Source organism: Podarcis melisellensis (assembly GCF_964234715.1).
Source record: "Podarcis melisellensis genome assembly, chromosome: 2".
In the NCBI taxonomy this organism is placed as follows: Eukaryota; Metazoa; Chordata; class Lepidosauria; order Squamata; family Lacertidae; genus Podarcis; species Podarcis melisellensis.
The window spans coordinates 104,347,361-104,368,002 of record NC_138529.1 but is presented as its reverse complement, the minus strand read 5'-3'; the positions used below and the strand labels follow the sequence as shown (position 1 = coordinate 104,368,002).

Genomic DNA, 20,642 nt, shown 5'->3' with positions numbered 1-20,642 from the left:
TAATTTGTTCTGGAGGTCTGTTCTTAACCTGAAACTGTTCTTAACCTGAAGCACCACTTTAGCTAAAGGGGCCTCCCGCTGCCGCCACGCCACCGCCGTGCGATTTCTGTTCTCATTCTGAGGCAAAGTTCTTAACCCGAGGTACTATTTCTGGGTTAGCGGAGTCTGTAACCTGAAGTGTATGTAACCTGAAGTGTATGTAACCTGAAGCGTATGTAACCCGAGGTACCACTGTTTTTCTGTTATTTCTGCTTTCAGTATCTAGTTACAGAATGGCTGAATGACAAGGCAGAGAAGCAGGAGTGCCCCATTGAGTGCCCTTTACGTATCACCACTGACCCAACCGTGCTGGCTACCACCCTCAATATGTTGCCAGGCCTTGTCCACTCCCCGCTCATTTGCACCACGCCCAAACACTACATCCGTTTTGGTTCTCCCTTCACCCCAGAAAGGCGAAGGCGGCCGGTTCAGCTGGATGGGAACTACAGCTCATGCAAAAAGGTATGTCTGCTTTTGGTTGTGGTCTGTGCGCTTGGCCCAATATTTCTTGGGGGGGGGGGGATTTGAATGTCTAATGAATGTGCATGACTTTCTTCAAAGCACCCCAAAATATGCTTGCCCAAGTTTGGTTTACTGAAACTCTTCCTGGAAAAGAAACATACAACTAAAATTGTTTTAGTTGGTTCTCGTATTTTCAGTGGATGTAGGGAACAGTTTCTCCCTGCTTGCAACACTGCTCCATGACACTTTAAAAATTACAGAAAAGGCACGGTCTTCTTCCATAGGCTCACTAGCTATTCCTAGATGTGAATAGACTATGCACTGCATGTATTGTTAGAAAGACAAGACTGTGGTGTGCTTGAACTCCTCTACAGTGGTACCTCAGGTTAAGAACTTAATTCGTTCTGGAGGTCCGTTCTTAACCTGAAACTGTTTCTTAACCTGAGGTACCACTAATGGGGCCTCCCGCCACACGATTTCTGTTCTCATCCTGAAGCAAAGTTCTTAACCCAAGGTACTATTTCTGGGTTAGCGGAGTCTGTAACCTGAAGCGTCTGTAACCCGAGATACCACTGTATTTAAATACAGGCTCTTGCAGGATTTCTTAAAACGCTTTATTGTATGGGTTTAAAAAACTGCAGTCGCTGAAACATCTAGGTAGTAATTGATGCACCTTGCCTATTGGGACTAAGTTTCTAAATTAGGTGCACTGTACACATCTTGGATTTTGTGATTGCCAAGATATTGCTGATTGAGATCTCTTGAATAGAGATAACCTGTGATGATTCTTGGTTAGGTGAGCAGAAAGGAAAGTGCATTTCACACCTGTTTTCTCTCTGCACCCCAAGCTGTAGCTAGACTAGGGAGACTAGGAAAGTCAAGAGTATCTGTTTCAAGAAGGGCTTTGCATAGCCCAGGACTGGGTGTGAGACATTCACCATGATGCACACATTGTGATGCCAACTCTAGATTTTCCATAGACCTTAGCAAAGTCAAGTTTTCATTTTAATCTTTTGCTTGATTTTTCTAGACTACTAGTTACGTTGTGTGTCTAATGCTTTCTTTAAATGTATTTTTTGCCTTGAGAGGCAATACCTACTCAGAGTCTGCCTAAAGCAGCTTGTTTTTCATGCCTTACAAAGGCAGGATTAATAGCTGGGTTTCCAGAGGGCTCTAAGCTGCAAAGGAATGGCCCATGGACACAGGAATGCCCTGTATGCAGTTTCCTGGGCCTCATGAGCTACCTGGTATAAAACAACAAAACAATCCCCCCACCCACAAAATTGTGTCAACATAACCCCTCAGGCAGATAAGCAGATTGGGAGTCTATTCCGGTTTAGGCTGCTTAAGTAATGAAAGTAGTTCTCATAATACATGACAGCTTTTTAATAAAGCTAATATTTGGGTATCTTGCTTGTATTTTGGCAAGTTGCCTGTCAAGGGCAAGGTGGAAGAAAAGGGATAGTCAGCAACAGAGCTATGAGGAAGTGGCTTCTGTCTACTGGAATTTGACTTTTCAGTCTTGAGTGGGCTAGAGCATTTTCACAACTATCTTGAACATCCATGAGGGCTTTGAAACTTGTTTTCCAACAAAATTGTGGGATGTTCTATGTGCACATTTGTGTGGTGAGTCTAGAGCAGCATAGGATGGCCATACTACTGGTCATCTCTATTTCTTCACCTGCTTTGGTTGAATGTATATTCTATGCTGCAACCAGGCCAGAAATGGGCTCCTGACATTTCCTTTTAGAATGGTAAGCATATCTCTGCCATATATTGCTCTGACACAGCGGTATAAGACATATTAAGATTACACCTTCTGCTAATTGGGTCCTGAATCTGGTTCATTTCTCTATGTGAATGTCCTGACCAGCTAACCCTAGTGTGCTTTTGGGCAAAAGCAAAAAATTCAATTTTGCTTTCCTAAGTTAAGTTTGGAGCTTTAATAACATAATCCTGTGTGCTTAATTAGAATTGTTAATTTCCAGATCAGGTTTTACCGTGTGCATGTTCAACATATGAGAGTCTTGGACTAGGTAGGAGTGGCAAGCTGTTGTTTTTACATTTCCATATGCTAAAATAGTGGTACCTCCCTAGTAAAAAAAAAGCAAAGCAAAAAAGCCGGATGCTGGCGTTCAAATCTTTTCATATAAATATATTGTTCTAGTTCTCATGGCTATGGAGATGCATTTGAAAATGGGCTATAATAGGTGAATGGCTCAGAGTTCAAGGGGGTGAAACTTTAGGCCTGCACTGGCTCCCTCTCTCTCCTTGAAGGCTCCTAGCTAAGTTTCCCTAGACACAAGCCTCTGCTTCCCTCCCTGCCTTATGCCATTTCCTTCTCCACCTCATCATCATTTGCCAGTTAAAAATATGGGCTCATCATAAAACATGTATATTGAGTGACCTCGTGGAAAATGCATAGAGGCATCACTTATTTTCAGTAAAAACAACAGCTTTGACTTGGGGTGCAGGGTGTAAACGGCCCCACCCATAAAGCGATTGAGGTGAAAACAGTTCCTCCCCATCCCTTGGGGCATTGACCGATAACAGATGGAAATTGCTGAAAGTGGTCTGTTGCAAGTCGGGGGGGGGGCACTTTAAGTGGGAGCCTGTGCATTATTGAGCAAGGTTTGTTTTTGCAGCGTTGGATGAAGCAGGCTCTGGAAGAAGGGATGACTCAGACCTCAGCTGCTTCCCAAGAGAACAGAACTCAGTGTCTATACCAAAGCAACGAGAGCAGTAGCACTTCTGGCATCTGCAAGGAAAACGCAGGTTGGTTGAGCGGCCTCCATGTTTCAGTGGTGCACTGTGGATGTTGTTTCAGTTGAAGGGCCAGTTAGAAAGCAAGCAAGCATATTTGCTGTCAATAACTCTACATAACTCCGGCCTCCGTGTACTAACCAGTTTATTTATTCGTTTGTTTACTGCGTTTGTATCTCACCTCGTTCTCCACGGAACTCGAGGTGGAGTGCATAGTTATTCCCCTCCTCATTTAGTCTTCAGAACAACCCCATGAGGTAGGTTAGGCTGAGAAGCAGTGACTGGTCCAAGGTCACTCAGTGAGCTAGGGAGCAATAATAGGTACAGTGCACATAGAGTTGCGTAGTGTGTTGCTACCTGTTGATACAGGCACCTCCTCCTCCTCCTCCTCCTCCTCCTCCTCCTCCTCCTCCTCCTTCTTCCTCATTCCTTCTTGTTATTTCCCAACAACTCAGGAGCTACAGTCTTTGGCCCAGGATTTGTGATGGACTAATGGACTAGAGCTCAGAAGTTCCTTTCTCCTCATTGTATAACATCGATGTCCTTCACAGCTCCTCAGGTCGCTATGGTGGGGGTTGGACTATGAACCTTGGGGTCCCTTCCAGTTCTACAATTCTGTGACTATGGCACGGGCCTGTTGCCATTCTGCAGATATCAACCCACCTGTTAGCAGGCTCTTGAGGGGAATCCAAGGGGGAACAAGCAGAAAAAAGCGTACAAGCTGGTCTTTCTTTTGCCGGGTGACTACTCATTCTGACATTTCCCTTGCGGAGGGGGGCAGGGAGGAGAGTAAGAAGGGGATCCTCCTTTTCCAAGATCAAGAGAACCCATTCCTCTTTGGGTTTCATCTAGAAACAGAGACATTATTCCGAGGGAGGAGGTGCACTGCACCAAACCCAGTGCCGCCGCCTTCCCCCACTTGCTGGGAAAATAACTGGTTAAAGAGTAGGCACCTGGTTGCAGAACAGCCACTCTCCAGCACCGGAGCATATATCTGTGAGCAAAGCAAAAAGACAAGTTTTAAAAACAGTAACTTTGCATCTGTCTTTGCAGAGGAAGAGGGTGGCGATCTATCCAAGTCAGGGATCAGTTTTCCAAGGACGCGAGACGAGGCCCTAGGCAGTGTACAGATAACTGTGTGTTACACAAAGGTTAGAGGCACCGAAAGCAGAAAAAGCACTAGTTATGGGCAAATTGCAATTTTAAGCGAGAGGTGGGTGGGGGGAGCAGAAAAGGCTCTCTGGTGATCTTTCTAAGAGGCTTCTATGGGTTGGATTCTTTGAGTTAAAAGTTGTCCAGTGGCATTTCTTAGGACCACAAAATCATTTGGCTTTTGAGGGTTTCTTGCAAGTCAGATTAAGTTCTGTCACAGGACGTAAAGAAGTGCTGGGAAGGGCAGGCCTATGCAACTCCCTTGTTAATAGGGTGGCGGGAGAGAAGAGAGGTGCTGTCGTGGCTTGAGAAGGAAGGGAAATTGGGGGGAGGGCTGTGTACAAGATTCTTATGCAAGGGACAGCTCACATATGCAAGTCAGCATCTTGGGGGAACAACTCAAGAGTGCTTGCAGCAGCTAGTGAAATCAATAGTTGTGGGGTTGGGGATCTAATCTACCAGCAAAAACTTGGCAAATGACCTCCCACTATCCACTTAAAACTATCCTGGGGCTGCTGTTAGGCAAAGGTTTGCATTGTGTGTTGAAAGGTAGAGCATAATCTTATCAGTAGATGGATGGAAACACTGTAGCAGCCCCTACTTCCCTTGGAATAGTTGACTCTCACTGGTTAGAAGGCAACTGTGGTTTTTTGGCCAACAGGATTGATGTCTGTCGATGGAATATGGGCTAATAGAGGTTCCCTTTGGGATGCAGGTGGGCAGCCTGCAGCTCTGAGCCAGATTCCATTTGGCCTGATTCCTCTTGTGTGGCAAGGAAGGAAAGAGGAGCAGAGTGGACACCTTGACCTCTGACCCCACTCTCACTTTTGGCTCAGGCTCCACCCACCACCAATACAGTGGTACCTTGGGTTAAGAACTTAATTCGTTCTGGAGGTCCATTCTTAACCTGAAACTGTTCTTGAACTGAGGTACCACTTTAGCTAATGAGGCCTCCCACTGCCGCCGTGCTGCCGGAGCACGATTTCTGTTCTCATCCTGAAACAAAGTTCTTAACCCAAGGTACTGTTTCTGGGTTAGGGGAGTCTGTAGCCTGAAGCGTTTGTAACCTGAAGCGTCTGTAACCCGAGGTACCACTGTAGGCGACTCCAGCAGATTACCCTCCGGGGCATGTGACCCCCAGCAAAAAAAAAAAAGGCTGCCCACCCTGCTTTAGACATTCTACTGATAGTGTGAGGGATGGCTTACTGTTGAGCAGCTACTTTGCAGCTGGGAAAAGTGTTTTAAGTTATCCAACTGTATGAGTGGGCGAAAGAAGCCTTGGTCTATTGAGAAAGAGATTAGCTTGTGTGTGCAGATGCAAAACACTCCAGTTGAAGGAAAGTGGGGGCTTCAAAGTTCTCTTTTGGTCTTGCCATCAGTAGCTGGTCTCTACCCTAGCAGGAGACTTGCTGCTGCAAGGGTAGTGGAATTTTGACAAAATAAAATTAACGAGGAATCATCAGTGAAGATTGCTTGGTGTCTGAGGATAGAGATAATAGAGCAGAATAACCCTTTTACTGTACTTTGAGGATTGATTTGAAAACATTGGGGACAGTAAAGAGTGCAGAGAGGGAGGCCTGGATGTTGTCAACAGGAAACTTAATAGGGGGACTTGTGGACATTACTGGATGTTTCCTGCAAGGACTAGTTCTTGTTCCAACTTGTTTTGAATCCTTGTCAGATTACCCATCAGCCTAATGAGCGCAAGGAAGATGCACCATTCCTAGCTCAGGAAGACTGCAGGTAAATGAAAGCAAGCTTCACAAGTGATGCGGCTGAGTGGCAGAGGAAGAGGCTGGGGTTATCACTTTCTGGGCCACGACCCTGTCTTTTGGCAAGGTGCATACTGCTGTGTTGGTGGAGATGTATGGAGGTGATGTTATAGAGGCTTAGATTTTGGACAACCTAGACCTTAACAGGTGTTTTTATTAGCTTGTCGGATGCTTTTGATTTGGACCCTTTTTTTATCTCAGCGAGTTCCTTTGAGCCCTGAAATTGCCTCCCTTTCTTACCTTCCCCTGTTCTGGTAGTGCTCCTCTTTGGAGAAAAGAAGGGTTCTTTTTTATAGAGAGAGAGCTGAAGAGTTGTCAGTATGGCAAGAACCAGTCAAAAATTTAAAGATTCGTGTAGGGGGAGTAGATGATGAGCGTAGATTGGGGCTTTGTAACGGTAGGGTCACTACCTGGGTTCTGTGTTGCCTTTCAGATTTCCTGAGCCCCCTGAAGAAGTGGAAGTCTCGCTATCTAATGGAGCAGAGTGTTACCAAGTTGTTGAGACCGCTTTCTCCAGTCACTCCCCCACTTCCTGACCCCTCGGCTCCAGATGCGCTGAGCCCACACCTCACCACGTCCTCCTCATCTATGCCAGGAGAGGAGGAATGTCGAAGTAGCTGCGGTGTGATCTTCTCACCAATTCCCTCCTTGGCTGCTAGTCGTTGTAATACTCCACTACAGTTTGAGGTAAGTTGGGGGGCAGGATGGCAGCTTTCCCTGCAGACCTAGGAAGTATGCATCAAAACTCCTTGGAAAGACGCAGGTAGACCTAAGAAATGAGCAGATAGGTTTTTTAAAGAATCCTGTGTATTCCGAGAACCTGGCACCTGCAGATTATAAAGTCCCTATTCTCCTTTATTGTTACGCACAGTAGATGGATACTAGAGTGTGCAAAGGGTTACAGGTTACCAGAAACACTACTCCCTGCCCTCTGATTCATTTAATCTCAGCTTCCCCACCCCAGTAGCATCCAGAGATGCTGTCAGCTTCTGGGCTGCTGCTCTCCTGCATTCACCTCTTAGCAAACTCTAAGCTTTGGAGAACATTAGCTGTATTGCATCCCCAGATTTCCCCATCTGCATGATGTGTTTCCTGTTCTTCTTACAGCCATTTGCCTCCCCCTTTCAAAACTTCTGTAAACCTTTGTAGTGCAGTGCAGGTGTGAGTTGCGCAGGTAGCCTCAGTTTTGCAGTTTCCCTCATGACAAGCACATGCCAGTGCTTTCATTCTGAAGCATCCCGTTTTCTTACTTTTTATTGTGTCCCATATTTGTGCTTGGGGTGGAGCTTCCCATTCCCATTTTTCAATATTGGGCCACTAAACTCATTAGGTCTGCTGCTGCCCCTTAGCAAAACTCCCTGGAAATGTCTGTTCTTATGAAAGTTGAGATGACCACAATTAGGGATTCTGGACTCTCGATCTTCTGCTGTTCTCAACTTTCTGCATAATTGTATGGGCTTTGAGTCTGGGCTGTGCATTTCTGTACACGTAAGAAAACGCTATTGCACCGAGACAACCCAGACTGTTGGAATCCAGATTCTGCAGCTTCTAAAACGGTGCAAATCGGAAGCCTTTGCATGATTTCTCGTTCTTTGCAGAATTCTACTTCTGTTTATTTTTTATTTAACGAAATGTATGTACCGCTTGATTGTAACATAACCTCTAAGTGGTTTACAAGGAGGATTTATTCCGCTGACTTAAGCCGCTTTAAATCCTGCTCACCAGCAGCCCTGGCTCCTAAGATTCCACCAGGCATTGCCCACATATTCTCAAGTGTAGCTTCGCAACCATAGTTGCTCCTTAAAAGAAAAAAGAAGAAGAAAAAAAGATTCTTAAGCTGAATTCTGTGGCTGGTGTCCTGTGGCTTTTCTATACTTCCATATAATTGTAGCATTTCCACCACCGCGATTATGGCCCTGCTGCTTGAGTGCAAGTGGGTTGGTCATTGTACGGTGCCTGATCATTAATTTTGCTTACTGTCCAAATGGCAAGATCCCCAGTCTCTTTCCCAGCGCTTTTGGATTCAGGTCTCGTGGGCTCTTGCACGGCTAGGCCACTTCCAGTTCTGCACGGAAACAGAGACAGGACTCATTGGGCTGGGGGGAAATGCAGAATCGTGGTATTGCCGGAAGCCACAGAAACTTGAGTGGCCTTAGCTGCACCAGTCTTAGTGAGACAGTGGCATGTTATGTCACTAGGACTTTGTATCTTGAGTCTGGACATTGGCCCCAATTTGCACTCCTGATTTGAAGCGGCACATGAGGAGTGTTGGTCATAGCAAACTTCAGTCAGACTTCAAAGGTTTCTTCTGCCCCGTGTAAGAAAGTGAGCGGCTTCTGCCGCTGTATGACTGAGTTTTCTGCCCACCTGCCCCTCTCTTTCTGTGTGTTGTAGGGAAGGAGCCTTGCAACGTGTTAAAGTTTCTACCACCCATTCTCCCCAGTTCCCCTGTGTTGAGGCTTCCCCTTTTCACACCATTCCACTCATTCATGACACGTTATTTATGTTTCCTTTAATTTTTTTTCTGCTGCATTTCTGCCCAATCCATCTTTTTAAAAAAGGAAGAAGCAAGTTAAATAATAGTGCATTGTTAAACAGCAGATAGAAATAGTTCAAAGCAGTTTGAGCAGCCATCAAGTTGAGCCTACCTCCTAGAAAATCAATGGCGAAGCTATAAAAAGTTACAAAAAAAACTCAAACCACACAATACAAAATAGCCCAAAGCGCTGAGGGCCTTCTGGAGATTCCCTCACCGCGAGAAGTGAAGTTACAGGGAACCAGGCAGAGGGCCTTCTTGGTGGTGGCTCCTGCCCTATGGAATGCCCTCCCAGCAGATGTCAAGGAAATAAGCAACTATCTTAGTTTTAAAAGACATCTGAAGGCAGCCCTGTTTAGGGAAGTTTTTAATGTTTAATGCTGTATTGTGTTTTTAACATTCGCCTGGGAGCCGCGCAGAGTGGCCGGGGAAACCCAGCCAGATGGGCGGGTTATAAATATTATTTTATTTATTTATTTATTTCCCAAGCTTTGGAATTCATCTGTTGTTGAACTGCAATCCCCAACATATAGCTAGCAGGACCAATGGTCAGGGATGATGGGAACTGTAGTCCAAAAACAGCTGGAGACCCAACTTTGGGAACCCCTGCTCAAGAACATATTTCACTGTACTTATGTGGTTTAGAGTTAAACCAGTCTTTCTCAGTCCCATGTGCTCTCGATGTTTGAACTACATACGCCATCAGCCTAGGAGTTGTAGTCCAAAGCATTTGAGGAGCCCCGGGGTGGGGAAGGGTAGTTTAGGTAAAAGTACCGGTACTTATTGTGGGTCTGTGTCTCATGGGCTTCTGTGCTTAGGGATCTGAAGCTGTCTTACCTTGGAAGTGTTCAGAAGCTCAATATTGAATCAGTTTTTGGTGGGGGGTTTTTGAGAGAGAGAGAGAGACCCAAAGTGGCTTTCTTGGTAAAAGGATTTATGGCATGGCGACATCAGCTTAATAAAGGGGTTCTGCCATGTGTCGCTGCTCTTTTTGCCCCAACCAAATGTGGCTCTCTGGCCAGCATAACCCAGCAGATTCTGAGGGGGGCGGGTCTCCTCCTGCAGCTCATGCTTTCCAGCACTGCATACCTCAGGAAGGACCCTAGGTTTACGGAGGAAGAGAGAGATGCTTTCATGCAACGTTGCAGTTCCAGGTATGGAAGCATCTCCCATGCTTCATGCCCACCTTCCCTCAAGGAGCTAGTACCATAATTTCATATCCACTGTATCTCAAGGAGCAGCCAGCTGAGGATTTTCTACATGATGCCTTCACCTTTTAGTCCAGTCTGAAAGCAAGGCATTGTGGGTAGAGAGTGACACACCAGCTCTCATCCGAGTGATGGGGTTTGTGAGGTGTTGCTGGTTGGCCAGGCATCCTCGGAACACAAGGCAATGGAATGGTCTCCGGTTTCTGCGCTGTCCTTTCATCCGGATACTAAAGTTGTAGCATGAGACACAGTAACTCCATCCTGTTTTTCCCTCTACTCTAAAATCCATGTAATGTGTTCACTTCCCCCCCTAAGTGATGAGGCCACCCCTTTGATAGTCTCTTATCCTGCCCCCCACCCCCCGCAAATAGTTGTGGCTAACCTCTATGCTTGTTTCTTTTTTTCTTTTTTTTTACTTCATTTTATTTTGCTTCTTGACTTGTAAAATTAGATGAATAACAAGATGCTTTTCCCTCCTAGAACGTATCCTCCCCTGAGAGTTCCCCTGCGCATAGGCCCGAGTCCCTGTCGCCCGAGGTAGTTATCACACCATCTCAATTGGAGGCGGAGAGAGTGTGTAGTTTGCGTGGTGAGCGTGTGTGTGTGTGTGTGAGTGTGTGTGTGTGTACACACTTGGAGGGAGGAGGGATAGGGGAAGCAGTGGGTGGGGAAGAAGGGGCTAGTCAAGTCAGATTCCTTTGTTGTTGAAGTTGAGAATTGAGTGGTGAACGAAGGGAAAATGCCAACCACTTTCCAGTTAATTCTTCTGAAGTAGCATTTCCTGGGGAGTGGGGGGAGAGAGAGAGAGAGAGAGAGAGAGAGAGAGAGAGAGAGAGAGAGAGAGAGAGAGAAGGGAAGGGAAGGGAGAGGAGTAAATGAATCAGACTCTTTTAATTTTTGGTGGCTGGCCCTGGGCCTTGCAACCACTGTGCTGTATGTTTTATTGAACCCATCTTCTTAATCCATTGCAGCATAGACAGTCCTGCTCCTGCTTTGCGCCAAAAGTCCACATTCTTCAAGATACAAACTCTGCGGTCAGATTCAATTGTGCAACTCGATAAGCATAATGCAAAGTTAATTGTTTTGTCTGGTGGAGTTTGGAGTCTGAGGCCAGGGAGCGATATGGCTCCTAAGAGGGCAAGGATGGCTATGTGGTTGTACAGACCTAGAGATCATTTTTCTGGCAGGATTTGTTCTGTTTTTGTTTTCAGGCCATGATTGTTTTATAACAAACTGTTTTGATGCATGGCTTCCACCGAAAAGCAATGTAACACTTTTATAAAAACAAATGCATGAGTAGCGGAACATAGAGCCCAAGAGGAGAAGGGAGGGACAGATTCTGAAAGAGGACTGGAAACTTAGGTCCAGCTTCCCAGAAATCTAGTTAAAACAGTGTGCCGGGTGCCAAAGCCAGTCTGGAACTGCAAAAGGCCAACAGCCCTCAACCTGAATGTCTCAAACAAGTACCAAACTGGGGAGTTGCTCACTGACGGCTGCCCTCCTGGATAGCCAAAAAGTGCCTGGACTTTCCAAAGCATTAGACACAACAGTCTGTCCTCAATCGTGAAGAGCAAAATGGATTGAAGACTGCAGGCCATAGGATTCCGGCAGAGGCTTATGGGTGCCTTCTTGCCTTTATGCATTTGTACTCCCCCCACCCCAAGTGCCCTAAATCTGCCACGCACATCTTGTATGATGTATGTATTTGCACCCACACGGCATTTTGTGCATTACAGTATACACAAGCACGCACACCTTTCCTTGCCTAGAGATTGATCTTTGTGAAGGAAAGGGGTGCGATGCAGATCTTAGGTTTGTCTGCTTTCACTCCAAGGCAGTGGGACAAGAGAGCTTTGTTTTGTAACCCTCCTAACTCCAGCCTATCAAATGGAGAAGCAGCACTTTGTAGAGTGGGGTTATACCCCCATTTCAGTTTAGGTGGTCAGCCTGCAAGCATAATGTTGGGATGCTGTATCTAAACACCACCATGGCAAAAATTCACGATAACATAAAAGGGATAGAAGCTAATAATGGACATATCTGCAAAGCTTGAGGTAGGCAGTGCACTGTCAACAGTTTTCAAAGTTGCAGAGCAGGAATGAGCTATGCAGTATGGTTTATGTTCGTTGGTCTTATTTTGATCAGAGTACCGAGGCTTTTGTAAATCCTTGACAGCTTGGACAGGGATGGGAGTTATTGGGGGCAGAGGAAAGTTTGGGAGCAGTGCAGGATGCTAAAGATTCATCCCCATTGAATGGGCAGCTCCTCTCCCAATTGCTTTTTGATGTAGCCACCACGCACACTTTTTTAAGGGCCTTGTAATAATTGGAAACCTGTTAACCCAGGATTCTGCCCGTGGCTTGCATGCCGTCCTGCGAAGCTTAGATTCTGTCACATGTGCTTGTCAGTTCTCTTCTTCAGAGATTTCTGAATGCCGTGAAGCGTGCTTGCAAAGTGTGCTTGTGACTAGCTTTACAACAAAGAGGTTGGTGGATAAGAGTACCTGGTGTGTGGTGCCTTGAAGTTTTCCTTGATTCTTCACCTTTTATTGAAATGGTTGTGACGTTATATGTTAAATAGTGACCTTGAAAACACACCAAGGCTCATTTGAGCCGCCAACATCACCATCCACGAGGGGGAGGGACCCTGCAAATTTAATTTGCCTCCAGAAATTCCGCAGAGGAAGAGAGCGACTATGCAGCTAGGGGGGAGAAAAAACCCAGGCAGAGCGGAGAGCAAAAGACTAGGAACAAAGAGTGAGAAAGCCGTATATGTGCTGTCCGTGGGAAAGGGGGTCTTTCCTGAATTAAAAGTGTTTTTCTCTTGTCTGCCCCTTTCACCTGCTTCTCTACCCTGTCTGATATCCTCTCCCTCACCCGCCCCCACACCCCCTTTGTTGGTCCTTCCAGCTCTGCCTTAGGACGGACCTTGACCTACAGAAGGCAGGATTCCTGGATGCCGGCACTAACAGCTGTCCAGAGAAACCCTCCTTGCTCACTCCGGGGCATTCTGACCTGGCATCCCAGCCCTTGGAGACCAGCTTCCCAGGAAAGAGTGGAGAAGCCCAGGCGCTGCTACGAAGTTCCGACCAGGCTTTTCGGACAGAGTTTAACTTGATGTATGCCTTCTCCCCTCTGAATGCTATGCCTCGGGCAGACGGATTGTTACGAGAGTCTCCGCAGATAGCCGACGGGAAGCTTCTGAATCCAGACAGGGGCTGCTGCAGTTCCCCTGCGGAGGGATACTTTGGCAGGCACGAGCAGGCGCTTCTGAAAGAAGCCGCGCATGGACCCTTGCCCCCCTGCGGTGAGAAAACCTGCGAAGGCGTTAAATCCACACCCCAGAACCCTCCGCAGAGGAAAAAGGCAAGTATCCGACATGAGTAACACGAGCACAGTCGCTCCAGGGAGAAAGGAAGGCCTGCCCGGGGTGTGTGTGTGTGTGTGTGCACATGCTGGGAAATCGTACAAGAGGAGGCAGCCTGGAGCCTGCTGAGAGACATGCAGACTCTCCATTACTTGGTAGGGTGAGCAGCTGAGGAATCTTTCTTTGGTGGGAACAGGATGAAAGCACACATCACGTTCCCTGGAGGCTCAGAAGTCCATGCAACAGGGTGCGGAGTCTGTTCTTAGAGGGTGGTTCTTATCTCTGCTTTGTGTTGTGCTCGAGTCTATGTGACCCGGAGGTCTGGCTTTAGGTTTCCTGCTGGCCATAGGCTGGAGCACCAGCACAAAAATGTAGCCCATAGTGCATTGCAGCAGGTGCCTTTAAAGCGCATGCGCGCGCGCACACACATGCATGAGTGTTGAGTCACGTCACCTGCCTGAAGCTGATGATAGCCATTTCTCTCCTAGGTATCCCTTCTGGAGTACCGCAAACGAAAGCAGGAAGCCAAGGAGGGAGGGGATTCCTCTCGATGCACAGGGACACCCACCCGGCTGAGTGTCAGCTGCTCGGGGGCAGATGTGGATGCTGCTGGCCTCGTGCAGGGCTCGGGGGCCCACACCCTGTCTTCTCCACAGCATGGCTTCTCCCCCTCTCACTCTTCTTCGTCTCACCTGGAGGAAGTCAGCCCACCAGAACCACGGGGGACCACGCACAGCAAATCCCAGGACAGCATCAGCAGTAGATGGTGAGTCTCAGGAAGCAAACTATGGCAGAGACACGTGTTGTTTCTAGGAGTTCCTCCCTGACAAGAGGAGAAGAGATAAAAATGTTTATGCCCTGTGCCGTGTCTTGCCTCACTTTGGTCTTAAAGGGCAGGATGATAACCTCGATAGCGAACTTTGAGCACAGAGAGAGCAATTTTCACAGCTCTCCCTTACTGTGGGCTGCAGTCTGCAAAGAGCCACCCTGCTGGATTCGACCAAAGGCCTGTCCAGCATTGTTTCCAGTAAGGTAATTTCAGGAAACTTACAAGGAGATCAGAAAACAACAGCCCTTTTCTCTTACTCGTCCCAAGCTTCTGGTATTCAGAGTCCAGTTGCCTCTGAACACAGAGGTTCTGTTAAGTTATCATAGCTAATTGCCATTATTCTGCTGTCAGTGAACTTACAGAACTTGGCTTCCCAAATTTTTGTTTTCACCTTGCCACGTACTGATACTGCTTCTATAAGCAAGTTGCAGCACTACAGTGGTACCTCTGGTTACGTACTTAATTCGCTCCGGAGGTCCGTTCTTAACCTGAAACTGTTCTTAACCTGAAGCACCACTTTAGTTAATGGGGCCTCCCGCTGCCACCGCGCCATTTCTGTTCTCATCCTGAAGCAAACCTCTTAACCCAAGGTAATATTTCTGGGTTAGCGGTGTCTGTAACCTGAAGCATATGTAACCCGAGGTACCACTGTAGTAGCATCTGAGTTCAGTGGTTCCAAAGACTGTGGTCTTTGTTAGATCTGCAGTGCTACATGCGCTCAGGAGTTCCAACTTTTCTGCCCTTCGCAACTAGCGGGCAGTGGTGGGGCAGAGCTGTTTCAGAGTGGGGGGGGGACGGACAGGGTTAGAGTCCTGTACACTCAAGCTTGTTACGTTTCCTCCTGAGGACCTTCCTCTACCTTTGCGTACAGATAACTAACCTTTTCTGCTGCATCAGCTATACTGGGGACAAGCGGTGACTTCGAATCACAAGCCATATTTACACAAGAGCCTCCACAGATTTGCTGTGCTTTGCAATATCGGCACACAGGTTTCATTTTAAAAGAAATGAAGTTTCCATCTCTCTCAGTTGCCAAGGAACTGCTTTTGCAATCTAAACAGATGGGCTCCTCCTCCTATTAACCCTGCCCTGCAGGAAGCTCTTGCTAGCCAAAAAAAAAAAGCAGCAGTAAATATGTACATTCCTTCCACATCCCCACCCATATATATATATCCTCATTGAAATGTGACCACCTGTCTAGCTCATTTTTGCAAATTAACTATAAAGACATAAAATATGCAGATTCAATGGGAGGGAGGGATCTAGTGCGTAGGCTTTTTGATTTCAATACTTGAAATACAGTGGTACCTCAGGTTACATACGCTTCAGGTTACATACGCTTCAGGTTACATACTCCCCTGAAATAGTGCTTCAGGTTAAGAACTTTGCTTCAGGATGAGAAAAGAAATCGTGCTCTGGTGGCACGGCGGCAGCAGGAGGCCCCATTAGCTAAAGTGGTGCTTCAGGTTAAGAACAGTTTCAGGTTAAGGACGGACCTCTGGAAAGGATTAAGTACTTAACCCGAGGTACCACTGTACCAGCATTGATTGTACTGTAAAAGTTGGAGTGGAAGTACCCATTGGAGTTAAGCCAGGAATGGGGGGGGGGTGATTTTTAAAATTGGGTTGCTAGCATAATTATGAAACTCAAAAGGGTTTTCCAAAAGGGTAAAATTCTGGCTGCTGTGCTTCAGCGTAGAACATGCTGTACATGCCTTCTTTCTCACTCCTTGCAACTGCCTTGTGAAGGAGGCTGGGCACCATTGTTCCAATTTTACTTACAGTAAAAAGTTGAGAGTCGAATGACCTACCCAGAGCCACTTCAGCGAGTCCACTTCTCACTAAAATGGTCCTAATCAGAGGAAAACCCATACCAGCTGTGTAAAATAAGCATTTTAACATTTCAAATTACCTTGGCGAGCAGAGCATAGTGAAATAGAGCTTTGTTTTATGCTTTACAACTATATTTGTGTATTGACTGGAGATCTCTCTTTGCATGATCCTAAAGCACAAAGTAAAATCTCGGGCTATATTTTTACTGCCCCAGAGCAAACCATCCTAATAAACACTGCAGCCGTGGCAGCATTCCAGCAGTGGTTGGGTTGCTCGTACAATATCCTGTGTATGCCTCGGACTCTTATCCCAGGGTAACTGCCTTCTGTTTCCCCCAACGGAACTATAGAAATAGGCTGCAGTGTTACCATTTGATTAAAATGGTTATTTGTCTCTAATGAATATTTTCTAGCCATCATTGTGAGGCAAGCTCCACTCTGCCCTAGAATTAAACAGCACTTGCCTCAACAACTAAGGTGCACAAGCCTTAAGCTGCAGGTTGCGCTTAATGTAGAAATACACATGAACACAACCCTTCCAGACCCCAGGGGAACCTTTCAACATAATAAACTGTTGTTGTTGTTGTTGTTGTTGTTGTTGTTGAAAAATATTGTCACGAGATGTTTGAAATTGTTTAGACCTCTTGAAGGGTCCAGAGGTGTCATTCCCATTCACGCTCTTTTGTGCCCTGCTATAGGATGGTTCCCACCTCGGTGGAGCGGCTGCGAGAAGGCCGTGGGATTCTGGAGAAGGTTTTACGCAGCAGCGCCAAGTTGTGTCAGAGAGGAGAGCCCTCACCCACTCGGGAGAGCCTAGGGGAGAGAGAAGCAGGTAAATGGGAATGAACTGGGGGGGGGGGAGAGCTGCCTTTGGAGCTTGAGCAGGTGGGGCTGAATCTACAGGCAGGCTCTGATCTTGTGGAATGACGGAGTTCAAGACCGTCTGTGACTTACAGGACTTCTGCTCCACGTGGCGCAGGCTCACATCACTCCAAACAAAGCAGTGAAGATTCATTCGCTAGCTTTGTCTTGGGGATGGAGATATAAGTCTATCTCTCTCTCTACTGATTGACTTACACAAGTGTTTACAAATCTACAGTGAGGTATTCAAGAAGAGGTTAGGCGGGCATAGAATTGAAGAGTTCAAAGAGACCCCAAAGGCCTTCTAGTTCAACCTCCTGCAATGCAGGAATCTCAGCTGAAGCATCCATGACAGGTGCCCATCCAGCCTCTGCTTAAAAACCTCCAAGGAAGGAGAGTCCATCACCTCCTGCATGAGTCTGTTGATCCACTGTCAAACAGCTCTTACCACCAGAAATTTCTTCCCGATGTTGAGTTGAAATCTCCTTTCTTTGTAATTTGAATCCCTTGGTTTGGGTCCTAGCCCTCCAGAGCAGAAGAAAACAAGCCTGCTCTATCCTCCATGTGGAAGCCCTTGAGATATTTGAAGGCGGCTATCGTATCTCCTCTCAGTCTCCTCTTTATCTCAACTGTTCCTCGTAAGGCTTGGTTTCCAGACCCTTGATCAGCTTGGTTGCCTTCCTCTGCACACATTCCAGCTTGTCAGTATCATCCTTAAATTGGGACACCCAGAACTGGACACAGTACTCTAGGTGTTGTCTTACCAAGGCAGAAGAGAGGAAAGGGGATTGACTAGATAAGGCCATGATTCTGTGAAAAAGAGTCTTTCTCTCCCCCCTCCCCCCCTGCCTTCAGTGTTGCTCCTCTAGCTATTGAGATTTTGTTAGTTTTATTCTAATCCTTGCCTACATTTCAGTTTTTCTAGAGCTGGGGCTCTTCAGGGGGTCTCTCTCACACCTGTCCCTGCTACAGGGGCTCACCTGTAGCTGGTTCCTCCTAATCCAGCAACCTGTATTTCTGCTGCTAGACCCTCTCTGCTCTGCCTTCCAGATGCTGCGGAAGGAGATTCGACAGACCCCCTCAACCCTTCCCTCAAGGGACCAGCTGTTTATAGTCCTTCACGTTACAGCTACCAGGTAAGTGAGGCAGTACCCGCCTCGTGCCGTTCACGGATCCCGTGCAGTTGGCTCTCGGGTGCAGTCCAGCCTCTCTTTCCGAGGTTGCTGAGCTGCAGAGCCGGATGCTGAACGGCGGTTTTGTGATGCCTGCTTCTTTGCCTTGCAGCTCTTGCAGTCGGACAGCCCGCGGGCGGAGTCGCAGACCGTCCTCCAGAGCGCCTCCCCGTACCGAGGACACCCCATGCCATCCCCTGGCTACAGCTACAGGTCCCAGTCCCAGAGAGCAGGGCACCTTCCGCCCCTCGGCTCCTCAGAACCCTCCCTTTCCTCTGCCCCCCCGGTCGCCACAGACTCCTCGGCTCTGTTTGCAGGGAACTCTGGGTATTATAGCAGCCAGCAGCCGTCTGGCAGCGGCGTCTTGAAGAAGAGCTGCCCTGTAGCCACTGCTCCCAGCCCTGCCCAAACGGTGGCAGCCGTAGACTGTTTGCCCCCCTCTGAAACAGGGTCTCATCCCTGTGTGGGAACCGCCGGCTGCCCTCCTTCCTCCTCCTCCTCCACCTCCACCACTTCCTCGTCGTCTTCTTCCTCGTCGTCGTCGTCCAGGCCTTCGCAGTCAGACTTGCGGACTATCAACCCTCCCGCCTCTGGGCAGCCTGCTCTGTACCAGAGCTCCAGAGCCGCAGCACTTTCCAGCTCGCAGCAGCACTACTCTCACCGAGGGGGAGGAGGCGGCATCAATCAATACAGACTGCAGCAGCTTGCAGGCTCAGGCGTAAAGACTCAGACCGGCCTTTCTTAGGGCAGGACAGACTAGAGCCCACCGTTCCTTCTGGCAGTGGCTGGTGGGGGAGCCATGCCGGGACAGCAAAGGGCCCAGATTCTGGGGCTCTGGGGTGTCCTGGGCAAGAGAGAGCACTGCCGGCCAGCCCCTGGCTTTGGAAGGAGGAGAAGGCAGTGGCGGCGGCAGCAGAATGGGCAGAAAAGCATCTCCCTGGTGTCCGGGTACGTTGTAGAAAGCAAACGGTGCTGAGTGGCATGGCCTCTGTCTCCTACCGGTGCCCTTAGCTGTAGCCACCTGGGCAGGTAGGGAAAGCTTGAATATGAAACCAGTGCAAATCAGAAAAAATAAATAAATAGGGGAGATGGGGAGATGTGGGGGGAGGGGGGCGTTAATCTAAATCCCAAAGTGCTCTCTGCAAGGTTGGGTTCCCAGAGTATTCTGGTCGGGGAGGGTTGGGGGCTTAGTCCATTCTGATCATTCCAGTTGCAAATAAAGAGCATTTGTGGGAGAGATGCAAGAGCCGTGGGGTGGGGCTGGTAGCAGTGTGAGTGCGTGCGTGCGTGTGTGTGTGTGTGAGAGAGAGAGAGGGCAGGGTGTGCATGCAGGCATTGCTGCAAAAAGTCACTCTAGTAAGTCCATACTATGCCTCTGAAGTTGGCATCTCGCTGCCAGTGAGGGGGTGGCCTAGGGGTGTGGTCAGTTCGTTCCAAGAGGCCAGTGCTGTGGCAGTGGGAATATGGACGGTGGCTTGCTTTAGGCGCCTGCCCTAATTCTAGGTGGGGGTGATGAGCGAGGTGCCCAGTCTGGTGGCATTGCTGCTGCTGTGGTCAAAGAGTATCATGGAGTGCATGAGAAACACGCCTGCTACCTCCCCCTGAGGCCCAAGAGCAACAACACCAGGCCCGCCAAATGCTCTGTCAAATTCCATACAGTTGCCAGCTTTTCTCACTTGTTTACCTGTCAAGCGTGCGTTTTTATTTATCTAATTTTATATTCAGTTATAACCATAGTAGGTTAGCAAAAATATCAGGCAGGTCTAACCCTGGTCCTGCCAAGGACCTTCTCGTTTCCTCTCGGACAAGATATTGCTGTGAGCATGTCTTCCCTCATTTCTCAGATGCACAGTCTTTCCCCCCCTCCCATTTCTTTCTTTTTAAAAATAAATAAATAATAATAATTAGGACTGTTACAAGTTTCTCTAATCCACAACTGAAATCAGGTGTTCATTCGACTTAGAGGAAACTTTTAAAATTGATCAGAGCAGAGCAGAAGAAATAAACGAACCCTTTCCTTCAAAAGTGTCTGGCTGTTAGCGTGTTGGGGATAGAACTTGTCGCCCACAAGACAAGTCCTATATACTGTATAAAAAAAGGGTGTCAGCTTCACTGGGCTTTGCAGCCTCCCTTTCCGACATGCTGAGCATGCCTCGTGGGGATGAGCATTGCAAGCGATGATTCTGGAGATCAGCAGGCAAAAGGCGATGCGCCTCTTCTATGTGCAGTCGCTGGGAAGGAGCCACCAGGAAGTTTGGGGGGCAGGCGGGCGAGCTGTAGCGCTGCCCTCAAGTGGAGTTGTACACTGTGCTGTAACATTTGAACTTTCACAAGAGATGTAATAATTTTGATAATAAAATACTTAACTTGAAAACCAGCCTGTCACGCTCTCTCACTGGGTTCTTGGGCGATGAAGTGTGGTTTTGTTTGCGCAAAATCCAGGTGAAGCCGAAGGGACAGGGTGCCTTGTTGCACACAGTCCAAGATTTCAGCCCTCCTTTCAACATACAGCTCTCAAGATCAGGGAAAGAGAACCCCAAAGTTAAGGGGCAGTTGCTGAGAGTGCCCCTTTTCTCATCATTGTGGACCTGGTTTGCTGTTGTACATGGTATTCCTTATCTCTATTAAATGATAAAACAGAGCGATGAGTA

At 47.7% G+C, this 20,642-nt stretch overlaps 1 protein-coding gene across 2 annotated transcripts in view; it reads left to right on the top strand.

Annotated features, from left to right (window-relative positions):
• The window catches only part of SETD5 (SET domain containing 5), a 62,083-nt gene extending 41,718 nt beyond the window's left edge, over positions 1-20,365 (top strand). Inside the window, exons 16-24 of one of the 2 annotated variants that reach the window (XM_081901334.1) lie at positions 259-501; positions 3,147-3,276; positions 6,622-6,875; positions 10,413-10,469; positions 12,842-13,297; positions 13,787-14,064; positions 16,657-16,790; positions 17,870-17,955; positions 18,104-20,365. In XM_081901334.1, coding sequence (XP_081757460.1) covers positions 259-501; positions 3,147-3,276; positions 6,622-6,875; positions 10,413-10,469; positions 12,842-13,297; positions 13,787-14,064; positions 16,657-16,790; positions 17,870-17,955; positions 18,104-18,736 — 2,271 coding nt within the window. In that variant the 3' untranslated portion in view covers positions 18,737-20,365. The remainder of the gene's footprint in view (positions 1-258; positions 502-3,146; positions 3,277-6,621; positions 6,876-10,412; positions 10,470-12,841; positions 13,298-13,786; positions 14,065-16,656; positions 16,791-17,869; positions 17,956-18,103) is intronic. The other variant, XM_081901335.1, reaches the window with a different exon arrangement.
• The last annotated feature ends 277 nt before the right edge of the window (positions 20,366-20,642 follow it).